The sequence below is a fragment of the Leuciscus leuciscus genome (assembly GCF_965113295.1).
Source record: "Leuciscus leuciscus genome assembly, chromosome: 12".
NCBI classification, from domain to species: Eukaryota; Metazoa; Chordata; class Actinopteri; order Cypriniformes; family Leuciscidae; genus Leuciscus; species Leuciscus leuciscus.
The window spans coordinates 9,714,335-9,736,005 of NC_138736.1; the positions used below are offsets into that span (position 1 = coordinate 9,714,335).

Genomic DNA, 21,671 nt, shown 5'->3' on the forward strand with positions numbered 1-21,671 from the left:
GTACTGGGCTTATTTTTCCAAATAATAGAAACTAAAAATAAGGTTCTTAAATGATATATTTGGTTTTTAGAAGTTTTATCTTTGACGCACTGTAGTTTTTTTTTTTAAATCTCAATGCACGTTTTAGGGGCCTTTTATTTTGAAAAAGCACTTTCACCCGGAAGTGGTCAAATAGACGCTCATATGTGCCTTTAGTTTACAATCATCATTACACTGAAGTATTAACTTTTTGAACATAAGATGTGATTATAGATATACCAGAAAATATCTCCAACGAATGTACAATGTCAGATCGCAAACGAAGCCGAGAGCATCACGAGGACAGACATGAACGAAAGAAACACAAGGAGTCAAAACAAGATGATGACAAATTCAAGAACCAAACCAGAAAACTGATTCAAGAGGTGCAGAAACTCAAGCATGTGGAGACTTTGTGAGTATTTGCATAACATCCGTTTGGTATTTATAATTCTTTTGTATAACTTAGAGTTTTTATTATCTGAACTGCTGTAGCATTCTGTTCCACTTTTGTCTTGCATATAACGTTATGTTATTACATTCTTTTTTATTTTTATTTTCAGCTATGAAAATCCTCCTCCTGGGTTAATCAAGGTTTGGTCATGGCTTGAAGTGTTACCATTAAATGCTGCGAATTTATCATGAGCTAGTTTGGTTGCACTTCATTTAAAGGTGCCATTGTTACAGTGTATTGTATACAATTAAGTACTCGGTAACATGAATTAACAATATGTATTTACTACAGAGTTAGGGTTTGGAATAGTTTCTGTTTTAGGGTTTTATACAATTATGCATAATATACTGTTATTAATACAGTAAGCAAGCACCTGTAATATATGTAACAAGGACACTGTAAAATAAAGTGTTACCTCTAGTCATCAGAGATTATGTAAAGGCATTAGAAATACGTTTTTGAGTGAGCATTTTGCAATACACGCATAACTGCTTTTGCAGGAAGATGATTACAAACCAGAGGACTGTATTCCTGATGACCCTGGTAATGAGGACGCCAGGAGCTTCTTGGCTCACGCTCCCACCAAAGGACTGTGGATGCCTCTGGGAAAAGAGGTGAAGGTCATGCAGTGTAAGCAAACTTTCAGATATACTTCGCTCTTAAAATAAAGATATATTTTTTTTGTGGTCTAATTTGAACTCCTGAATTTAATCGAGTAGGTGTTTCTTTTATGGAAGCTTCCTTCTGCCACGTAATAAAAAATAATAAAAGGTAATTGTGACTTTTTTTCCTCGCAATTCTAACTTTTTTTGCGATTCTGACTTTTTTCCCCTTACAATTCCAAGTTAATAGCTTGCGATTCTGACTTTTTCTTCTTCTCAGAATTGTGAAACATAGATTCAGATTTGGGAGAAAAAAGAATTATGATATAAAAACGTGAAATTTTTTAGGAAAAAATGTCAGAATTGAAAGACAAAGTCCCAATTAAAAAGTAATTGGGACTTTTTATCTCACAATTCTGACTTTTTTTCTTGAAATCATGAGTTATAAATTCAGACTTGTGAGAAATAAAGTACGAATTGCAAGATATAAATTCATAATTGTGAGATAAGTCATAATTGTGAGATATAAACTTGCAATTGGGAGATAAGTCATAATTGTGAGATATAAACTTGCAATTGTGAGAAAAGGTCAGAATTGTGAGAAACAGTTGCAATTACATTTATCTGACAGTTATGACTTTTTTCTTGCAGTTCCGAGTTTATATCTTACCATTCTGAGAAAAGTCAGAATTGTGAGTTATAAACTCGCAATTGTGAGAGAAAAAAAGTCTGAATTTCAAGTAATAAACTCAGAATTGCAAGAAAAAAAGTCAGAATTGCGAATTATAAACTTGCAATTGTGACAAAAAGTCAGATTTGAGAATTATAAACATGGAATTGCAAGATGAGACATAAGCTTTGAATTCTGAGAAAAAAAAGTCCCAACAAAACGTCAAAGTATCGTCATGTAATGTTTTCCACATGCTTTATTTTTCTCATAAAAAAAATAAAAAACATTATTAAACCCCATAGCAAAATCTCAAGGGAACCAGTGGCGAATTAATCTTCCGGATTTTGTCGTCATCCCTGCAGCACTCCATTGCGAGATAGTCACAATTGTGTTTATATCTCAGAATTTCGAGCTTATAACTCACAATTCATACTTTTCCCCCGTCAGAATTGTGAGATAAAAAGCCTTTATTTATTTTTTTATTACCTGGCGGAAACAAGCTTCCATAGTCTTTGACTGGTCGTGTATATAGAAAAGTTTTTGTGCAGTGTATAATTACATAACATGAGTTTGTGCTGTTTATTATAGTTATTTTTTTAATAGTAAATTGATGCCTGTTACTTTTAGCGACAAATGGTGTTTTAGATTTGACTGCGTGGATGAAGGTCATTGAGAAAACAAACTGTGTGTGTAGGCTGGAGATGTAAGAAGTACGGCCACAGAACAGGAGACAAAGAATGTCCGTTCTTCATTAAAGGCAACCAGAAACTGGAGCAGTTCAGAGTAGTAAGTGACACACACATGGCCTACTTTTTACACCGCTGCAGTTTAAGGGATTTATTTTAAACCATGTACAGTAACCTTGACTTAAAGCCTGATTAAAAACTTTGGCCTTACATATACAGGGTTTTTTAAGAACATTTTTAGAGATTGAAGTAGCAGATTACTGCTGATTATACAAAGTATTGATATATAACCAAGCTTCTTTTTTTCCCTTTTTTTTATCACATGCCATGTGGTTTTGATATATTTTTTTTATTGAATAAACATTAAAATGATACATGCACTTTCATTCAAATGCAAATATTAAACATTATACAACTATACATACAAAAATAAAAGTGCCAGGGAGGTAGTAATATAAAAATCTGAATAAAAGTACAGTTGGATATAAATATACCAAATAAATTATTTCTTATTCAAATAGTCTGTCTATGTACAGCTTATTTCAGGCGTCAAAACCATGAATTAAGAGTTTTTTATTAGTAAACTTGCATTTATGAATATGTAATTTGAATTTATGTCATCATGTGATTATGAGGTTTGGTCAATTGCACAGTTCGCTTGTGTCATTGTTTAGGTTTTCCATCCTTTCTCTGTCCATTAGAACTAAAACATAGTTTTTTTGTGTGTCCTTGTTTTTTCACAGTGTGTCTGTGCCTTTAAAACACGTATTACTGCACTTACGCACATGTTGCGGTTTTACTATTTTTAAATTATGCAATGTAGTTTTTAACTCCCACAACCTTCAATAACACAGCCACTTTGCAAAGCTCTGAAAGGTACACTCAGTATTATTTTCCTTATAAATAAATGAATAGTACTTTAAATAAATAAAATTAATTAATTATAAATGAATAGGCCTAATAAAAGTTGATTTATTTACATGGAGCGGTTTGCCTCATGGGGTCCAACATGTTGAAGTCACATGGTCAGCATAATATGAATGATCTCTGTATCCCCCTTATTATTGTCAGATGCTTTCGCTCGCACACAACCTAAACTTTTATTTTTGTGTGATGTTGCATCCACACCACTAGGTGTAAGTATAAGTCCACAATGTCTGCCATATTGACTGCACAACATAAAAAATGTACTATAACTGAAGCTATTAGTATAAAATATTTTACTTCCATTGCAAGTTTTTTTTTTTTATATGGTGAACCTTAACTGTTTAATGAATGTTCATACAATTCTTTCACAGGCACATGAGGATCCAATGTACGATATCATTCGAGAAAACAAACGCAATGAAAAGGAGACAAGGTACGTCAAGTTTTATAAATAGCTAAAATAAGCAATAAGGATAGACACAATTTACAATACAATATTCAAAAGTTTTTTTTTTATGTCTCTCGTGCTCACCAAGAATAGTTTAGTTGAATAGTTGTTTGATCAGTACAAACATTAATATTGTGAAATATTATTACAATTTAAAATAAAATATAAAATAACTGTTTTCTATTTTAATATATTAATGTAATTTATTCCTGTGATGCAAAGCTAAATTTTCAGCATCATTACTCCACTCTTCAGTGTCACATGATCCTTCAGAAATCATTCTAATATGCTGATTTGGCTCAAGAAACATTATTTTTGTGAAAACTAAAAAAAAAAAAAAAAAATCAGGATTCTTTGGTGAATGGAAAGTTCTAAAGAACAGCATTTATTTAAAATATAATATTTTGTAACATAATAAATGTCTTTAATGTAACTTTTGATCAATTTAATGCCTCTTACTAAGAAGAAAATCTTACTAACCCCAAACTTTTGAATGGTAGTGCGTGTCAATGAGATGAGGAGCTTTTAATAATGTTCAGCCTCTTCTGGATCTGCTTATTAATAAGTTATTTGGTATGTTGAGGTCTCTCAGAGGCCAGTGTTGATGAATTGTGTCAGTTTAACAAAAGAACCCTGTTGCAGACGATTACGTAACTCTTTACTCCACTGTGATTAACTTCTGTAATGTGGTGACAAGAGCTCCTGCTACATGGGAGTAATTAGAAACCGTTATGTGGGATGTAAACCCATTGTGGGCCGTTTTGACAGATTATTTTGTTCGTACATTGCTGAGCTCCACATTTATGCCACAGAACTGTTACTAAACATTCCCATGGGACTGGCAATTTGAATTTTTCAGCAGGATGTTGGAATACAAGGAGTAGCTTGTTAAAAAAAAGTTGAAAGTCAGAAATCAGCCACTGTAACATTGATGCAGACTTCACAGCATGTAGTGAATGAAAGCAAAGCTAAAACGGGGTTGTGCGGTTCTGTTAGAGGATGTGAACCCTCTGAACAGCGGTGATCTGATGAATTGTTAATAGTTTCAGGTCAGTGTGGCACAGGCTGTCAGAAGGTGCTTGTGTTTTCTGCTTCCTCTTATGTTGCCCAAATCAATAGCAATTGAATTTAGTTAAATTATTCTAAATAAATCCAATTGCTCAAAGGTGAAGTGTGTAATTTCTGTGCTTCTAGCGCCACCAAAAGGATTTTCAAATGTATAAATAAGTGTAAAATTAATGTTTTCTATACATTTTTGTAGGTTCTTATATATATAATATCAGTCTGATATTTCCTACTGACACACTACAGCAAAATATATAAATAACTGACTTTTTTACTGATAATTTTAACACGCCTAAGACTATATAAATCTTATATTTTACAATATTTAATATAATATTAAATATAAATATAATTTGTGTGTATTTGTGTGTAATATGTATATAAATATTTATTGAATATTATATATATATATATATATATATATATATATATATAATATACTTAATATTTATAATATGCTATGTATTTATACAAATATTTCATATATTTACACACATATTATATATATATATATGTACATTTTTTTTAAATATTTATATTTTATTTATATTTTTAATATTTAGATATACAGACACATACACACGTATGTTTATATATATATATACACACACACACACACACACACACATGTATGTGTATATATGTGTGTGTGTATAAATGTATATTAAATAATACTATTATAAATATGTTATAAATATTATTTGTAATATATATATTTTATAATATATTTATAATAATATTTAATATATATTTATCAATACACACACATGAAATTAATATTATTATTATAAGTGTGTTGTAAATATTATATATAAATATATATCATATGTAGTGTGTGTATATATATATATATATATATATATGCATGTATATATGTATGTATGTGTGTGTGTGTGTATATATATATATATATATATGTATGTATGTATAATATTAAATATTAATATTTTAATAAATAATTATTTTTAAACTGAATTTAATTTTACATTTTTAATCTGTAATAGGACTATTTTAAAGGAGATGCGTATATTTTTTCATGTTAAATGTTTTCATGAGGTCCATTATCTATAGTTTGATTATCTTTTTTGTCTGCGTATTACAAAATTGTGCATAGAAAATCATTTTGATGTGTCTTTTTTTCTCCTCACTGTAGGATCCAGCAGTTGAAACAGCTCCTTCAAGACACCACCTCCGACTCTGACTCCACCTCAACTTCTTCTGCCTCCTCGGATCACAACCGGAAGAAGAAGAAGAAGAAAAAGGAGAAGAAGAAGAAAGAAAAGAAGAAACACAAGAAGAAAAAGAAGAAGCACACGGCCAAGGATAGCGATGACTCAGACTGAAACAGGGGCCAGTGTCTGGGTGTCTCAGTGCTCATCATTAGAAGCTCTGCAATAGTGTATCAGCCCTATCAAGTATACACAGGAGGCTTCCCATCAGTTCTCCAGGCCATCTTCATATCTGCTTAATAATTCATGGATGCATTAATCCCCTCTGTCGCATGGAATGCTTAGGATAGGTGCATCTTTATCAGATTTCCAATAGCTGTTCCTTATCAGACTGTTTGTTCCTTGGGCTTATTGGACTGAAGTCTGAGGTGAACAGAGTTTCTGAATGTATGTTAATTTACATTTTGAGAATGCGTCATTGTGAAAAGAACTGACGAGAGCTTATGATACATGCCATCTGCTGTCATGAACAGTGACGTCCATAAATGTCATGCAAATAAATCAATGACTATTCAGCATTTACAGCTTCTTTTTATGGTAATCTGATATGTCCTAAAGAGATTTTGAGGATCTTGCAACTCAAATTACAAGTGTGAATTCACATCCTCTGTTTCCATCAGAGTGTTCGGGGCTTCTGCATCTGGCTGTAGTACGTAAGCGCAGCCAATTAGCACCTCTTGAATGGGTGACGGTGGTTTGCACATCATTCACATCACCGGAGAGGCTTATTGAGAGGGGAAAAGATGCTTTTCCTTTGATCTCGTCGCTGAAATCCGGAGTCCTGTGGTTGTCGTTGAAGTACATGTGCCATTTTGTATCAAGATAAATAATGCATCATATTTTATCAAAGGAGCTCTTCATAATGCTGATTCAATTTTGAGACTATTTAAACGTGCTTTTAAAAAAGAAAAGAAAACAATAATGAATTATTCTTAAATATTCATATTAATAACATATAAATCATCAAATCCACTTCAAAATACAGTCTTTGTCTGACTATCAGGGCTTTATTTGATTTTAAAGTCGTTAACTTGCGCTCATCTTCAGAATGAGTTTGTACTGGTAATAAAAGCATCATTCTCATGTTTCCTTTTTAGTTCCTCTCTTTTCATTGTGTCTCCCTTTGTTCTGATCTGGCCAGCGCCATTAGAAACGTTAGTATGTGAAATGTTCCCTTTTTATCAAGCCGTGAAGGTCACAAATGAGTTCCCCACTGTTTAAATATATTATACATTTTGGTTTACTCTGGAAAAGTGTTATTTAAAGTTCAATTGTGACAGAAAATTCCAGCACAACAATTTAGCCTACAAAAATATGTATTTTATTAAATACTACACAACTTCCTTACTCAAGAGACTTGTGAAGAGTTTTTATTATTTTTTACTCAAAAAATTGAGAAGATCAGAAGTGCAATTGTACCTTCACATTCCTGTTCATCAATTAATCCTGCGCTGTCTAACAATTTGACTAACTCTGAACCAGTTTCATCAGCGCAGCTGGCAGATATCGTCTCTAAAATGAATGGAGGTAGCTGCAGACTGGATATTCTCCCTACTCATCTTTTTAAATTTGTTTTTTCTACTGGGAGTTCTAGTCTAACAGCTATAATTAGCAGTTCCTTAATGAGTGGAGTAATACCAAACCGTTTCAAACATGCAATTGTTCATCCCTTGTTCAAAAAACCTAATTCGGATCATACAGTATATACCAACTATAGACCTATTTCTAAACTGCCTTTTATCTCCAAGATTTTAGAGAAAGTGGTCTACTCACAGCTATATTCATATTTGAATACTTTTGATATTTTAGACACATTCCAGTCGGGCTTTAGGACCTGTCACAGCACAGAAACTGCATTGCTCAAGGTCACTAATGATGATATATTATTATCGTTGGACTCAGGATCACATGTTGTTCTAGTTTTATCAGATCAAAGCGCTGCCTTCCATTCGATTGACCATGAGATTCTTCTCAACCGTCTGGAGTGGTGTCCAGGGTACAGCCCTTCAGTGGTTTGCCTCGTATTTTAAAGACAGGACAGTTGCTGTGAATCTGGGAGACTTCTTCCACATTGGCCCCTTTAGTTTGTGGTGTTCCTCAGGGGTCGATTTTCGGACCGTTGTTGTTCTCTCTGTATATGCTTCCTCTAAGCACTATTTTTGGGATGTATAGTATTGCGTACCATTGTTACCCCGACGATCTCCAGTTTTATTTTCCTGTGAGCTTAGATAAAACCTGTTCGCTGGACAAAGGAATGTTACAGTGATATTAAACTTTGGCTTTCTAGCAACTTTCTCCAATTAAATGAGAGTAAAACTGAGGTTTTGATTGTAGGTTCTCCCATCTCACCTAACTTTCCTGATCATTTAGGTTCCTTGTCCTTAAAGATTGAAGATCATGTAAAGAGTTTAGGGGTAATTATGGACTCATCACAAAATTTTAATAAACAGATTGGTGCCGTTGTTAAAGGTAACTTTTTTAACCTGAGATCAATCGCTAAAGTAAAGCATTTTCTAGTCAAGTCAAGTCACCTTTATTTATATAGCGCTTTTTACAATACAGGTTGCATCAAAGCAGCTTCACAGTGATAACATGAAAATAATACAACAAAGTTTGTTTCTAAAAGAAAATTGCGTCATCGTCCACCTTAAGTAAGGCAGATATATAATATTGTTGAATATTAAATGTCCCCAACTAAGCAAGCCAAAAGCCAAGGCAACAGTGGCAAGGAACCAAAACTCCATCAGGAGACAGAATGGAGAAAAAAAACCTTGGGAGAACCCAGGCTCAGTCGGGGACCAGTTCTCCTCTGGCCATTGAGCGAACAGTAGATTATGATCCAGACAGCATTACAGGTCAGAAGTCAGATTGGATCAGAACATTCAGAATATTTATCCAGTTCCATCTGATTGGAGGTCGGAGTCATCACGCCGGTATGGAGACGAGTTTGTTGAGGATCGGTGCCGATGGCTGTCGTGTCGATGAGGCCTTCACAGGGCTGATGAGGCAGGCACCTCAGGGATGTGTCATGGATGGGTCCAGGCGCAGGTCCACCATCTGATCTGGATATGGCCTGGATACGGCGGACTGCGGTAAACCTCGGATAAACAGAAAGACTAATATTAGTGTAAATGTCATCATTCTTATGATGTAACAAGTACATCAGGATTTATGGGAAGTGTTCCCGGTTCAGGCTGACCTAAACTATGCAGCCTAACATTGAATTATAGAAGTCTATAATGTATTATGTGTATGCTGGGCCAAAGAGATGTGTTTTTAGTCTAGATTTGAACTGACAGAGTGTGTCTGCTTCCCGGACAATGTTAGGAAGATTGTTCCAAAGTTTTGGTGCTAAATAGGAAAACGATCTACCGCCAGCAGTCGATTTTGATATTCTAAGTATTGTCAATTAGCTTTTCTATCCAGTAAGGATTTGGAAATTGTGGTTCACTTTTTTATCTCATCAAAGACTGACTATTGTAATTCTTTATATATTGGTCTCCCCCAGACTATGTTAGTTCTCAGGTCTTCAGATCAACGGCTTTTAGAGGTCCCTCGTTGTCATTTAAAATTGAAAGGAGATCATGCTTTTTCCGTGGTAGGTCCCAAACTCTGGAATAGTCTCCCATTCCACGTGAGGTCAACTCCATCAATTGCCACTTTTAAGTCTTATTTAAAAACGTATTTATTTTCTTTAGCTTTTGAATAAGTTATGTTTGTTTTGTAGTTTTTAATGTCATCAGTTTTGTAAAGCACTTTGGGGCAATGTCTGTTGTTTGAAAATGTGCTATATAAATTAAGTTGCTTGCTTGCTTACTTGAGTGAAAGTACAGATTCTACTGGTCAAATATTACTCCGTTACAAGTAAAAGTTGTAAGGACCAATTTTTACTTAAGTAAAAGTACAGAAGTACTAGTTTTTTAAAGTACTTAAGTAAAAAGTAAATATCAATGCATTGTTTTATTATTGTTGCATTGTTGTATGTAATACTTACAGTATTATGCCTCTGAATCTATGCCTACCTACCTACCCTCATGTCAATATAAAATGTATTTCTAGAACACAGTTCCAGTAGTGAGATTGAATAAGTGCACTCAATAATGTCCACAATGGTTCCCTCAAATAGTACCCTATTTAAAGTGTTTTGGCTTTTAGTATGAACATGTTAGCCAGCTTGGAGCTAGTGTGCTCCAAAACAATGACAAAATTCACATTTAGAAGATGAAAATCAGGTTGATGTCAGAATCCAACGTCACATTGACGTTAATCTCCCGTTAATGTGTGTGTGTGTGTGTGTTATTTACAGTAAAATAAATTTCCAAAACATTGCATTGTCATTTACACCAATGATGCAGAGTATGGGTTTGGTTTTCAGCAGTTTCATTTCCTGAAGATCTAGAGTTATTCATTTCGCAAAAATAAAAAATAAAAAATTCCAAAGAATGTCACAGCGTTCAGAGAAGAGCTGTTGCAGAGACTGACCCATGATGTGTATTTGCATAATGGTTTTTATAGAGAGAAAAACTAAAAGTAACATCACCTCTGCTGTCATGGACTGAAGCACAGTGGTATTGCATGTAGACTGGATTTTGGTTTACATAACGTTTTACATTATGTGCGTTTCTTAACAAAATTCTAGACATTCTTTAAAGGCTTTTAAAGAATTACATCCTCTCTCTAATCACCAAAATGGAGTAGGCAAATGATGTCAGCATGGGACGGTACATCACTTTGTGCGGGACAGATAATCAATCGGTGAGGACAGACATCTGATGGACAGATATTTACAAAATGCCAACTATGTCCTGAAGACAAATGGCCAGGCAATGATGTTCTGTTTTAATCATATTTTCTTATATAGACTTGCTGGCATTAATTCAAGCTTTTAAAATAAGGACATTTTTAGCTTTTTATGGAAGTCTCTATGTCTCTAACTATACTACGGTATGCACTTAAATCATGCCGAAAACTATTTTATATAAAGATGCAAAAGCAGACATCACAATCAATAGCCAATATCCACTAGACTAGATTGAAAAAGTACACTGATGCGCTTTTATCGGTCTTACTGTGCTGTTATTGGTGGATGACTGAAACAGCGGAGCCAATCAGCAGCCGGGAGGAGGAGGAAAGAGGAAGTGAAAACAACATCAGCACTATCATTCTAGTGCGCTAGAGAAAGGGAGGGAGCGCTCGCATGCAACAAACTCCCAAACATCAATCCCTGGAAGGAGGAAAAGTCGCCTCACCGCTTCAGGTTTGTACGTTTTATTACGCATTGCCCATTCCTCTGTTATCGGTGTGACCACAGGCCACTTCGTGCTGTTTCATTCTTGCTGGTTGAAGTTTAAGCGCTGTAGTGTGCAGTTGTGAGACATTCGTGATTCGAGGATAGCCCCTCTATTGAGCGCGAACAGACAGATCGCAGCGGGTGGAGAGTTTGACAGAGCTTAGTGCATGACTGACTGTGCTTTACTTCACTTCATGCGTACTTTATTCCACACACGTATTTAAACATGGACATGGGGTCAAAAGAGTGTTTCAAACAGTGGTTGTATTTTTACGATTGGTACAGTTTATGTCGACAAGGTGCATTAGAGAGTTCTGCACAATGACAACGACTTCTCTATTGTCTCTTTAGGGAAGACCAGCAATATAGACAAGCAAAAGCTTTAATGTTCTTTGATACTTATTTTATTTATTTAATGGAAGCCCCTCATGGACTTTGGAATGATACTTTGCTTGGCTTTGTATTGCACGCGACTGTGAGTGAAATAAATGTCCAGTTAAAGGGACAGATCACACAATTCTGTCATCTTGTACTCTATGGCGTTATTATAATGCATATTACTCGCCCTCATGTCGTTACAAACCCATACGACATTCTTTCTTCAGTTGAACACAAAAAGAGATGTGAGACAGAGGGACAGTCTCAGTCACCGTTTACTTACATTGTAGGCAAAAAATATGCAATGAAAGTGAATGGTGACTGAAGCTTGACAGTTTGTCTTTTGCCTAACATCTCCTTTTGTGTTCCACTAACGTGAATAAACGATGACAGATTTTACATTTTTGAACGAACGGTCCCTTTAAAATGTAAATGTATGAAAGGAAGTTGTGTGGCCTTTGTATTACTAAGATGACTCATACAAAAAATGGACAAAAAACATATCAAACAAAAACACTAGCCGACAGCAATACACAAAAAAACCAAAACAGAGATTCAGATATGAAGCATTTTATTAATATTATAGCCTATTTCATACTTGTTTTTATGCATTTTTGATAGTGCTTCATGCAGTCAACTTCAAAATGTAGTTATGCCCACATTTCCGTATTTCAAACATTCATAATATTCCCATATTTATCTTCTTCAAATTAAAGTAGCACACAGAATCTTAATTATGTTATAATGATTTCAGGATGGTGCTCATCCATAGAGATTCCCTTCTGTTTATTTTTTTTATTTTTTTTTTATCATTGTTGCCGTCCTAAATGAGACTTTTAATCTACCAACAACTCTTTACACACTGATATATTGTATTTATATATTGTGGTTTTTATTCTGAAGAGCTTTTTGAAGCGTGTCAAAATTGAGGAAGAAATGAGATCTGTAAGAAGTAGAGACTTCCATGCCCTCTGGGAAGTAAATAGTTCCTTGCTTTTCATTTGAAAAACTATCAGAAGCTTAACGTCTTCATCCTTTTCATGCATATATTTCCTTGACTTTGTAGTTGAGGGTATTTCTGATGCAGTCTTGTGGAGTCCAGATGAGAATGTGTTTTGTTGCAGTGACAGTCTTTATCCTCATGTCGTTGAGTCACTTTTGTGTCTTGAGGGAAGTGTGAGCTCAGCGTCTTGCCCCATTGGTCCTTTAGATCACATGCATGCGCTCTTGGTCAAACGTAAGCATGTTCAGTGTACGCTATGTGGCATGTAGCGTGTTTTCTGGGTCACAAATAATTGAGTCACATCCCAACATTAATGTCAAATGCATCTTTTTGGTTGTAGACATGATTCTGTCTGTTGGGTGCCACTGTGTAGATGTTAGTTTTTGTTATACACTCTTAAAATATCCTCCATGGAACCTTTCCATTGCACAAAATGTTCTTTACAGTGGAAAAAGGTCCTTTAGATAATTAGATTATTAAAATGTTCTTTGTTCGATGAAATATTTTTTTTGGGAACCTCTTCAGTGCCATTGAACCATTGTTTTTAAGTGAGAAATAGGACAGCATTTTCAGTGAGTAGAGCGTGAAAGGAGAAGTGCTGCGAGCCGGACTCGAACCCACAGAGCCCAAATGAGCACCATTGTGTAATGTGTCAGAGCTTGTACTGCTAAGCCTCAGCAGTTTGACTAATGTGTGCAATGCGTTCAAGTACTTATCCTATTTAAAATGTCTGCGACATAAACTCATGAGGGAAAGCATCTTAAGTCACATAAGAAATGCTTTTAGGCTTTTCATTGTTCTCAGTTCTGGGTTGGAGTCAGGGGGGTTTATCATTGTCTCTGTGTGCGGTAGAGGCAGTAACTAAGATCAGATGAGTTTTCTAAGAGAGTCAGAAGTTTACGGAGTCACTGTGTGAGCGGCTTATTGAAATTCATGTGCGGCATGCATATATAAATTACTTTCTGCCGTTTCTCAGTCTCTCACCTCTGAGTGCTACCTTGCCAATTTATGATGAGATCTTGACTGCAAGTGATTCTCTTTCACACTGTGAGGGGGGGAAGGGGAGGGGGGGGGAGGGAGGGGGAGGGGGGGGGGGGGGGTACATTCTTAACTGTTCCTTGTCTAATGTTCTCATCTCTGTCTTCTCTTATCTTCCTTACCACCAAAATAAGCAAAAAGTTTTGGCTTTTTCTTATTTTGGTGCCAAACATCTCTTCTACCAGCCGAGTGCATCTCCAGTGTGGTAATATAGAGAAACTATTGTACGTACCCATGCACATTTGTAAAAGGCAATTTCATCAGAGGTTGTTGTTATGTGAAAATTTTGTCATTTTGACAGAAAAAAATACTTGAATGATTAATGAAAGTACTTAAAAAAATACTATAATGCACGTATGGTTGGATTTATCCTTCATCAAAAGTAAGGAATAAAATTGGGGTTTATAAAGGCAGAAACTGACATGATATAAAATAATATGCAGACTAAAGAGCATGCAGGCAATTTTTAAAAAGTTTAGTAATTCAATTTATTGTTTTACTAAAAGTTTTTGCGGCTTTTAGCCCACGTCTGTTAGCTTTATTCGCTAAATGTTGCCAAAATAAATTGTTAGCAGACACGCACACACTACCATTCAAAAGTTTGGAGTCAGTGTGACTTTTAAATGTTTTTGAGAGAATTCTTTTTTTGTTCACAAAGGCTGTATTTATTTAATTGAAAAATACAGTAAAAACTGTAATATTGTGAAATGTTATTACAACTTAAAATAACGGTTTTCTATTTTAATGTATTTTTAAATGTAGTTTACTTTTTCAGTATTCTTGCTTGTACCATTATAAATATCTTTACTGTCACTCACTTTTAGTATCAGTTTAATGCGTCCCTGTTGAATAAACGTATTCGTTTAATTTCTTTCTTTCTTTCAAAAAATAAAATAAATTAGTCCATTTATCAACTCGACTCGACTTGACTCGCCTCGCCTCGTCTCGCTTTTTGCTCCGTTTTCCATTGCAGATAGTACCTCCACAATAGTACCTGGTCGTCATAGCGACGCCGCAGGAAACTGCCGTGACTTAATCTTCTACGCGACACCCACACACACAGGACAATGGAGGAAATCGAGCGTATGCTGTTTTTGGATGTTTTTGTTTTTGCTGTTTTTTATTCAGGATACTCCGTCTGGCGCGTGCAATGATGACGCAGTGAATAGTGACGATTCTCTCTGACCAATCAGCAGTCTGCCGTGTTTTCACGTCACATTTTAGTATCGCCTCAGCTCGCTCAGAACCTCGCCGGAGGTGATACGAAAAAAAGTACCTGGAAGCAGATACAGTTACAACTTTTACACAGTGGAAAACCAAACAAAGGCGAGTCGAGTCGAGGCGAGCTGGTACTGTGTAGTGGAAAAGCGCCATAAGGTCCGGTTCCACAGACAGGGCTTAGATTAAGCCAGGGTTATGCTTTGTTTCAATTAGGACATTTAGGTATCTTTTATAAAATTGCCTTAGAAAAAAGCATTACTGGTGAAACAAAACAGCTCAAACATGCATTTTAGTCTGGGACTAGGCTTAAAGGTAGGGTAGGTAATCCTTTTTCTAAAAAAAAAACATTCCAAATTTGTTTAAACTGTCTTTATATACCAATACATAATTAAAATGTAAGTACTCTGAAAAAGAAAATATAAAAATCGAGTGACTGTAGACCTTTTAATCTGCAATAAACACAGCTCATTATTTCCATTCACTCCACCCCCTCCCTTCTGAGCTCCTTCCAAAGCCACGCCCCCAAAACACATGAACGCGCGACGCCAAACGCTCAGGCTGGAACAAGACGCATTTATTACCTGAGACGAGTGGAGAGGAAGGAGCGCAGTACATACAGTGACATCATGTCAGAATCACATGTAATTAAATACCTAACTTTATCACTATGAATATAAACAAATAAGATTTCTAGCTAGCATATCGATAATGGTAAAGTTTCATTCGGTAACGAGCTATATTTATAAGGCAAAACTAAAAACAGGTTGCATTGATACACGTTTTTCCATTACCATCAGTTACACTGTGATGAAGATGAATTTCGTGTAAGATTCATAACATATACGGTGTTTTGCATGTAAGAGTTTCCATGATGAAAACATTGTTGACTCTAATGAAGACTAACGTACACTCCGAGTCCGGAGAAAAGTACCGCATTGTCGGCTCGAGGACAGGTCCGGGGTTGAGGGCGAAGCAGAGGAGGTCGTTCAAGAGTGCGGGCAGGGTCCGAGGAAGTAGTTTTTGCCTTGTTTGCCTTCGCTGACTGCATATGCAGGTGCTTTGAGCTGAATATTTCCGGGAACGGTGACATGTGATGAGTGCACGCAGGGCAGCGCGCGCAGTGGGGCTCGGGGCGGGCACGAGACATGAAGGCATCTGATTGGTTCTTTACATTCGCACCGAATGGGAGTGATTGGTCAGAGTTTTTACTGTCCTGCAGCTGCTACAGAGGTCTGATTTTTTTCATTCCTTTTTCTAAACACATAATGTATTGACTACTATCAGGATGGAAGGACCATTTCACCCAGTATAAAAAAAAGTATTTCTGAACAGGATTACCTACCCTACCTTTAAACCTGGTCTGTGAAACCGGGGGAATACTTTTGAACAGTAGTATATTTAAAATTCTCTTATTGAGTATTTCTCTTTCTGGAAAAATGTTGCTCTTGCACTTACATATAGTACAGTATACAAATTTTTGTCTAATAAAATCCTTTCTGGAATGAGACCTCCTGCTAACACCATCTGCCTGTTACTGTTGTTCCTTATGGATACAGATATCATCTGAAACCCCCGTTCGCCCCCAGCATTGCCTGCCTAGATCAATTTCCTGCTTTAGTAGATAATGTAGCAAGCAGTGCATTTAATTATTGCTTCTGGCATTACATTAATTAAAGAAGCAGACAGGTTTAAATGAAGGTGTTAAAGTCGCATAATACGTGTCGGTGGAAGTGTAAAGAGAATCTGTGATGCTGTCATAGCTTTTTGGGTTGAAGCTGTTCTGCTTACTTCCTTGCTTTGGATAAAACCAGTGGATGTGAGAGTAAAACCAGGTCATTAGAAAGCTTTGTTTTGACCACTTTCTTATATTCTGTAAAAATGGATCTAGTCCAGTCCCATGTCTGGACGTCCTCTGTGACTGGGTTGGGCCGGCGTCATCTCTAGACTGTGCCAGCAACACATTTTGAAGCTTTTCCTCGCACCTGTGCTCTTGAGAAGCCAGTGATCCTGTGGCGCCGCTTGTATGTACTAACATTTGGTTGAACTGGCCCGGCTGGTACTGATTTGGCACAGTCCGTTGTCTCTGAGCGGGCACAGATAGTCTTTGTGAGCCTCAGGTCATCGCAGCTGCACGCTCGTGATCGGTCCAGCTGTGTGCTCCAGCTGTGCTCTTGCCGTAAAAACTTTCTCTCTTGGAAAGCCGTGTGGCGGCTCACTCTCTATCCCTCTGGCGAGCATTTCAAACTGCATCATGGTGTTATCGTCACTTTGCCAAGACTTACTCCATTAAAAGAGCAAGAGGTTGGGATGACAATATTAACAGTGTTGACGTGTAGGGATCAACACAAATCCAGCTTTGATCCTCTCCACGTGGATCATGCGGCTTTAAAGTTGAGCACTAATGGCCCACATCTTGATCTACTTTGCCAGGACTTCATCTTGGGTTAAGATTTGTCTTTGTTGCTGTTGTGAGCTGTTGGATTTGCTGTGTTTGCTATAGCACTGAGTCACTGGCTCTCTGTAAACACATACAGACCTGAAGCATCATCTATGGAGTTTTGCTATTGTGTCAGCTCATGGGAATTCTGGGATCAAATAGGCAAGTGCAAATTCATGATTTTAAAGTCAATTAGTTTGCTGAGTAACTGGCATTGAGATGAGTGAGAATGGGTTGTTGATAATCTTTTCTTTTTTTTTTTTTGTCTGATCTATTAGTTTATTAAAAAATACATTAAAAGTACCATCCATAATGCCATACAATGACTTTCTACATTGACATTTTTGACATTTCTTCTATGATCAACATGTTTTTAATGTCTGAATTAAAAATAATCTAGATATTTTTGGGTGGCATAAAACATAATAATAGGGAAACAGCCTTTAAACTTTTTTTTCTTCATTATGTAACAATTTTATGTGAAAATGACTGTGGTGTAACTCCCCAAAGACTTAATGATATTTACAGTATAAATTAACCCTTTCCACGCCAGCGATTTAAACAAATAAATAAATAAAAATGACCATGCAGCCACCGCCAGGTTTTTCAAAAATAATTTTCACGAAATGTCATGGCCCCCAGAATATTTTGTTGTATGAATATTTGAACAGGCAATATATCAAAAGAATGAACAGACCTTCTTTCGACAGAAAAATTATCTTCTAGCTTCATGCATTCTTTTTCATCAACACTTGAATGGGGTAAGTTTAATAAAATAAAAAAAGCAACATTTTGAGCTAAAAGCTGAAAATCACATTTTTGTAAAAAAGCTACATCCAGATCGGATTCAGAATGATGATCAAAACATAAATGGAGTAGATCAAGTTCATCAACACCCCCAAAAGCTTCACAGTCCTATAGCTCGTCCTGGGCCGACTCAACATTTCATTCGGTAACATTAGGCAGTTCGCATGTGTTTTAATCAGGTGATTAAGTACTCCTTCAGAAGATGTGTCATAGCGCCTCCTACTGTATAATAGAGATAATACGGAAAGCTGGAAATTTCCTTCAATAGCGGGGAAGCGTTTTCTCACAAATGACGTACATTTCCGCCAATGGCGGGGAAAGAGTTAGTTGGTTAATAGAATGGGTAAAAAATAACTTTTACCTTGAAAAATATATTTAAACTTTTAAAGATAACTAAGATTTGTACACTCATATATTCAAGTTGTAAAGATAAGGTTATAACTTTTTACTTAATTATAATTTTTAATAATTTTATTATAATTATAATTACTTTTATGTGGTTATACACCACAAAAAAAAAATAAAAAAAAAATAGAATCACGATTTTTTTGTTTGTTTCAAACATATGATTCACCCACGATTCTGAAGACAACTAAACTAAATAACATGTAATTTAGAGGTGTTAACAAATAACATAATATAATATTTAAAAAATGGGTTGACAGGAGTGGGCAATTACATTGAAATGTCATGAAAATATATTCTGAACATATACATACCTGAATGTGTATGAAACCAACATGAAAACAATAGATTGACATTGACCCTCTAAGGAACGCATGCATTAATATGCCTCATTTCTATGACATATCTGTCTGCCAGATATGTAAATGTTGGACATATGGATGGGGAGAGGAAGTGGAAGTGAAAGTCTGGACGGGATGCTAAAGCATTGCACTATTGTCATGAAAGCTTGGTTTCTTTTTCTTTCTGTCTATCTCTTGTTCTCTCTCAGGTTTAGTGAGGTGGTCTAACAGCAGCACATGCCATTCCCAGAATGTTTGTTTGCATAAAGGGGAAAACACTGCACCCCCATTTTGCCTTTCTTCCAGTTGATGAGTGTCATTACGACTAATTACATCAAGCCCCAGTAGAGATGTTTGTGTTGGGTGTGTCAGACATGCGCTATATGAGTCGAGTGAATAGACTGTACGTTACTCTTTTATCCTTCACAAGGTTTCATTTAAAGACGGCTGATTCATCATAAAGATTTGCGTTTCGCCAAGAACAGTCTGTGTCTTTTGTGACAGTATCAGGCTGCATTTGGTTGCAATTTGAGTAGGGTGGACATAGACTAAATTTGTCATGGCTGTCTGGCTTTGACTTTAAGCTTTGTGGATAAAGATCTAGGATGCTGTAATGTGTTAGCAAGGATTTTGATTCTCTGTAGAAGTGCTTCTCTGAGATGATGAGACCCTTTTACTGTGTGATTGTGAATGTGCAGCAGTAAACAGCGGGTGTCTCTGTGTACACAAATGAAGCTGCTCTTTAGAGTTTGAGCATGCACTGCAGAAATTGAATTGAAGAGTGTACACTACAGTTTAAATACAGTCATATTTACACAGCTAGTGTGTTTTTACAGATATACAAGAAACTTTGTTGGTGCATTTTCTGGATTTTCAATTGCTTTGGGGATGATTTCTGTGGTGATACTTTGTCACTCTTAAATTTATTCCAGGGTGGACTGTAATTCAATGAAACAAAAGACATAACAAACTTTGTTCTGCTATTTATTTAAATAATTACACACTCTTAGTTTTATTCATCTGTTGAATGCCAGGTAATCACAGCATCAATTTTCATCACCCATTGCCCAGCAAACTTAATTTAATTGCCAAACCATTTTATTTATTTATTGTTTAATTTGAAATGATTAATATTAATCAGCATCACTGCATATTTTATTTTATTTTATTTTATTTTATTTTATTTTATTTTATTTTATTTTATTTTATTTTATTTTATTTTTTTTAATTTTTTTTTATTATTTTTTTTTATTATTTTTTTTATTTTTTTTATTTTTTATTTTTTTATTTTTTTTTATTTTTTTTTATTTTTTTTTATTTTTTTTTATTTTTTTTTATTTTTTTTTATTTTTTTTTATTTTATTTTTTTTTTAACTTTATTCAGTTAATCACAGGATCATTGACCACCCATTGCCCACCAATTGTAATATAAATTTAATTTATAATATTGTTGTCTTGTCAGTTAATTGCGGGATTAAATGCCCACCAATTTTTTTTTTTTACTTCTTATTTTTCTTTTCATTTAATTTAAAAATATGAAACTACTAGTAATACTACTACTATTATTTTTATTATTATACTAATAGTATAAAACTGTTGAATGCTTACGCCTCATTGGTTGACAATAGTTGACCTTGTCAGGAGTGCTTTTATTCTTAGTAATTCAATGGACCATCAGTAACTATGCATCTTGTACTCCAAGAATAATAACAAAAAGAAATGAACTTTTACCTGAAATCATCTAAATTTTGATTCATCATAGTGTGTCCCCCTCCCCTCCTCAGTGTGAAAGGCTCCAGCATTTTGTTGGTTAACCTGCATGCATCTGTGAATCTGATGGTGGGTGTCTTATCTAGTGCTATCCGTATGTGAGGATAAAGCGGGCAGCAGTGCTAGACCACTCCCTAGGGATAGTTCACCTAAAAATGAAAATTCTGTCATTTACTCACCCTAAAGTTGTTCAAGACCTGTATGAATTTATTTCTTCTGCTGAACACAAAAGAAGATATTTTGATGAATGTCGGTAACCAAACAGGTTGATGGACTCCATTGACTTCCATAGTATTTTTTTATTTTGTTTCCCATACTATGAGTAAACTGTTTGGTTATCGACATTCATCAATATATCTTCTTTGGTATTGAGCAGAAGAAAGAAATTCATACAGGTTTAGAACAACTAGAGGATGAGTAAATGATAGAATTTACATTTTTGGGTGAACTATCCCTTTAGTGCGCATAGAATAGTTATTTAGATTGTGGATGTCTAGAATTTCAGCCTAGGCATAACATACTGTAATTGTTGTCTAAATGCACTGGAGCTTGAAGTTTAGTGGTTTGCGCCTCCTGAATTTACAGCATACTGATCAAAATCTGAGGCTTGGGAAGAAGATATGCATGCACAGTTGCTGAATTTGGCCATACACTCCCGTCTGCAGGGCCTTAATCTGGAGAGACAAATGGCTGCTCTTTTTTTTTCCGAGGTGCTGGAATGTCTCCTCTGAAAACATTGTTGACCTGTGCTACTGTTCTGCTTGGAATGTTCTGCAGGTGGTTTTCTTCACTACTGTTCTGCTGTTTCTTTCTTTTTTCTCTCTCTCTCACTCTTCTCTGTATATCAATTTGTTTTACTCTCTGTCAGGCTGCTATGAACTC

The 21,671-nt window shown here is 35.4% G+C and overlaps 2 protein-coding genes across 2 annotated transcripts in view; both read left to right on the forward strand.

The window, feature by feature from the left end:
* Nucleotides 1-154: 154 nt before the first annotated feature.
* On the forward strand, nucleotides 155-7,188 carry rp9 (RP9 pre-mRNA splicing factor). Its single transcript, XM_082185062.1, has 6 exons — nucleotides 155-433; nucleotides 582-612; nucleotides 973-1,102; nucleotides 2,439-2,530; nucleotides 3,729-3,790; nucleotides 6,024-7,188. Exons 1-6 carry the CDS (start codon nucleotides 285-287, stop codon nucleotides 6,211-6,213), a joined length of 654 nt encoding a protein of 217 aa, XP_082041188.1. The 5' UTR covers nucleotides 155-284; the 3' UTR covers nucleotides 6,214-7,188.
* A 4,043-nt stretch (nucleotides 7,189-11,231) lies between these two features.
* Nucleotides 11,232-21,671, forward strand: part of elmo1 (engulfment and cell motility 1 (ced-12 homolog, C. elegans)) — an 87,698-nt gene continuing 77,258 nt past the window's right edge. Inside the window, exon 1 of the mRNA XM_082187063.1 lies at nucleotides 11,232-11,356. The gene's annotated coding sequence lies outside the window, so the exon portion shown is untranslated. The remainder of the gene's footprint in view (nucleotides 11,357-21,671) is intronic.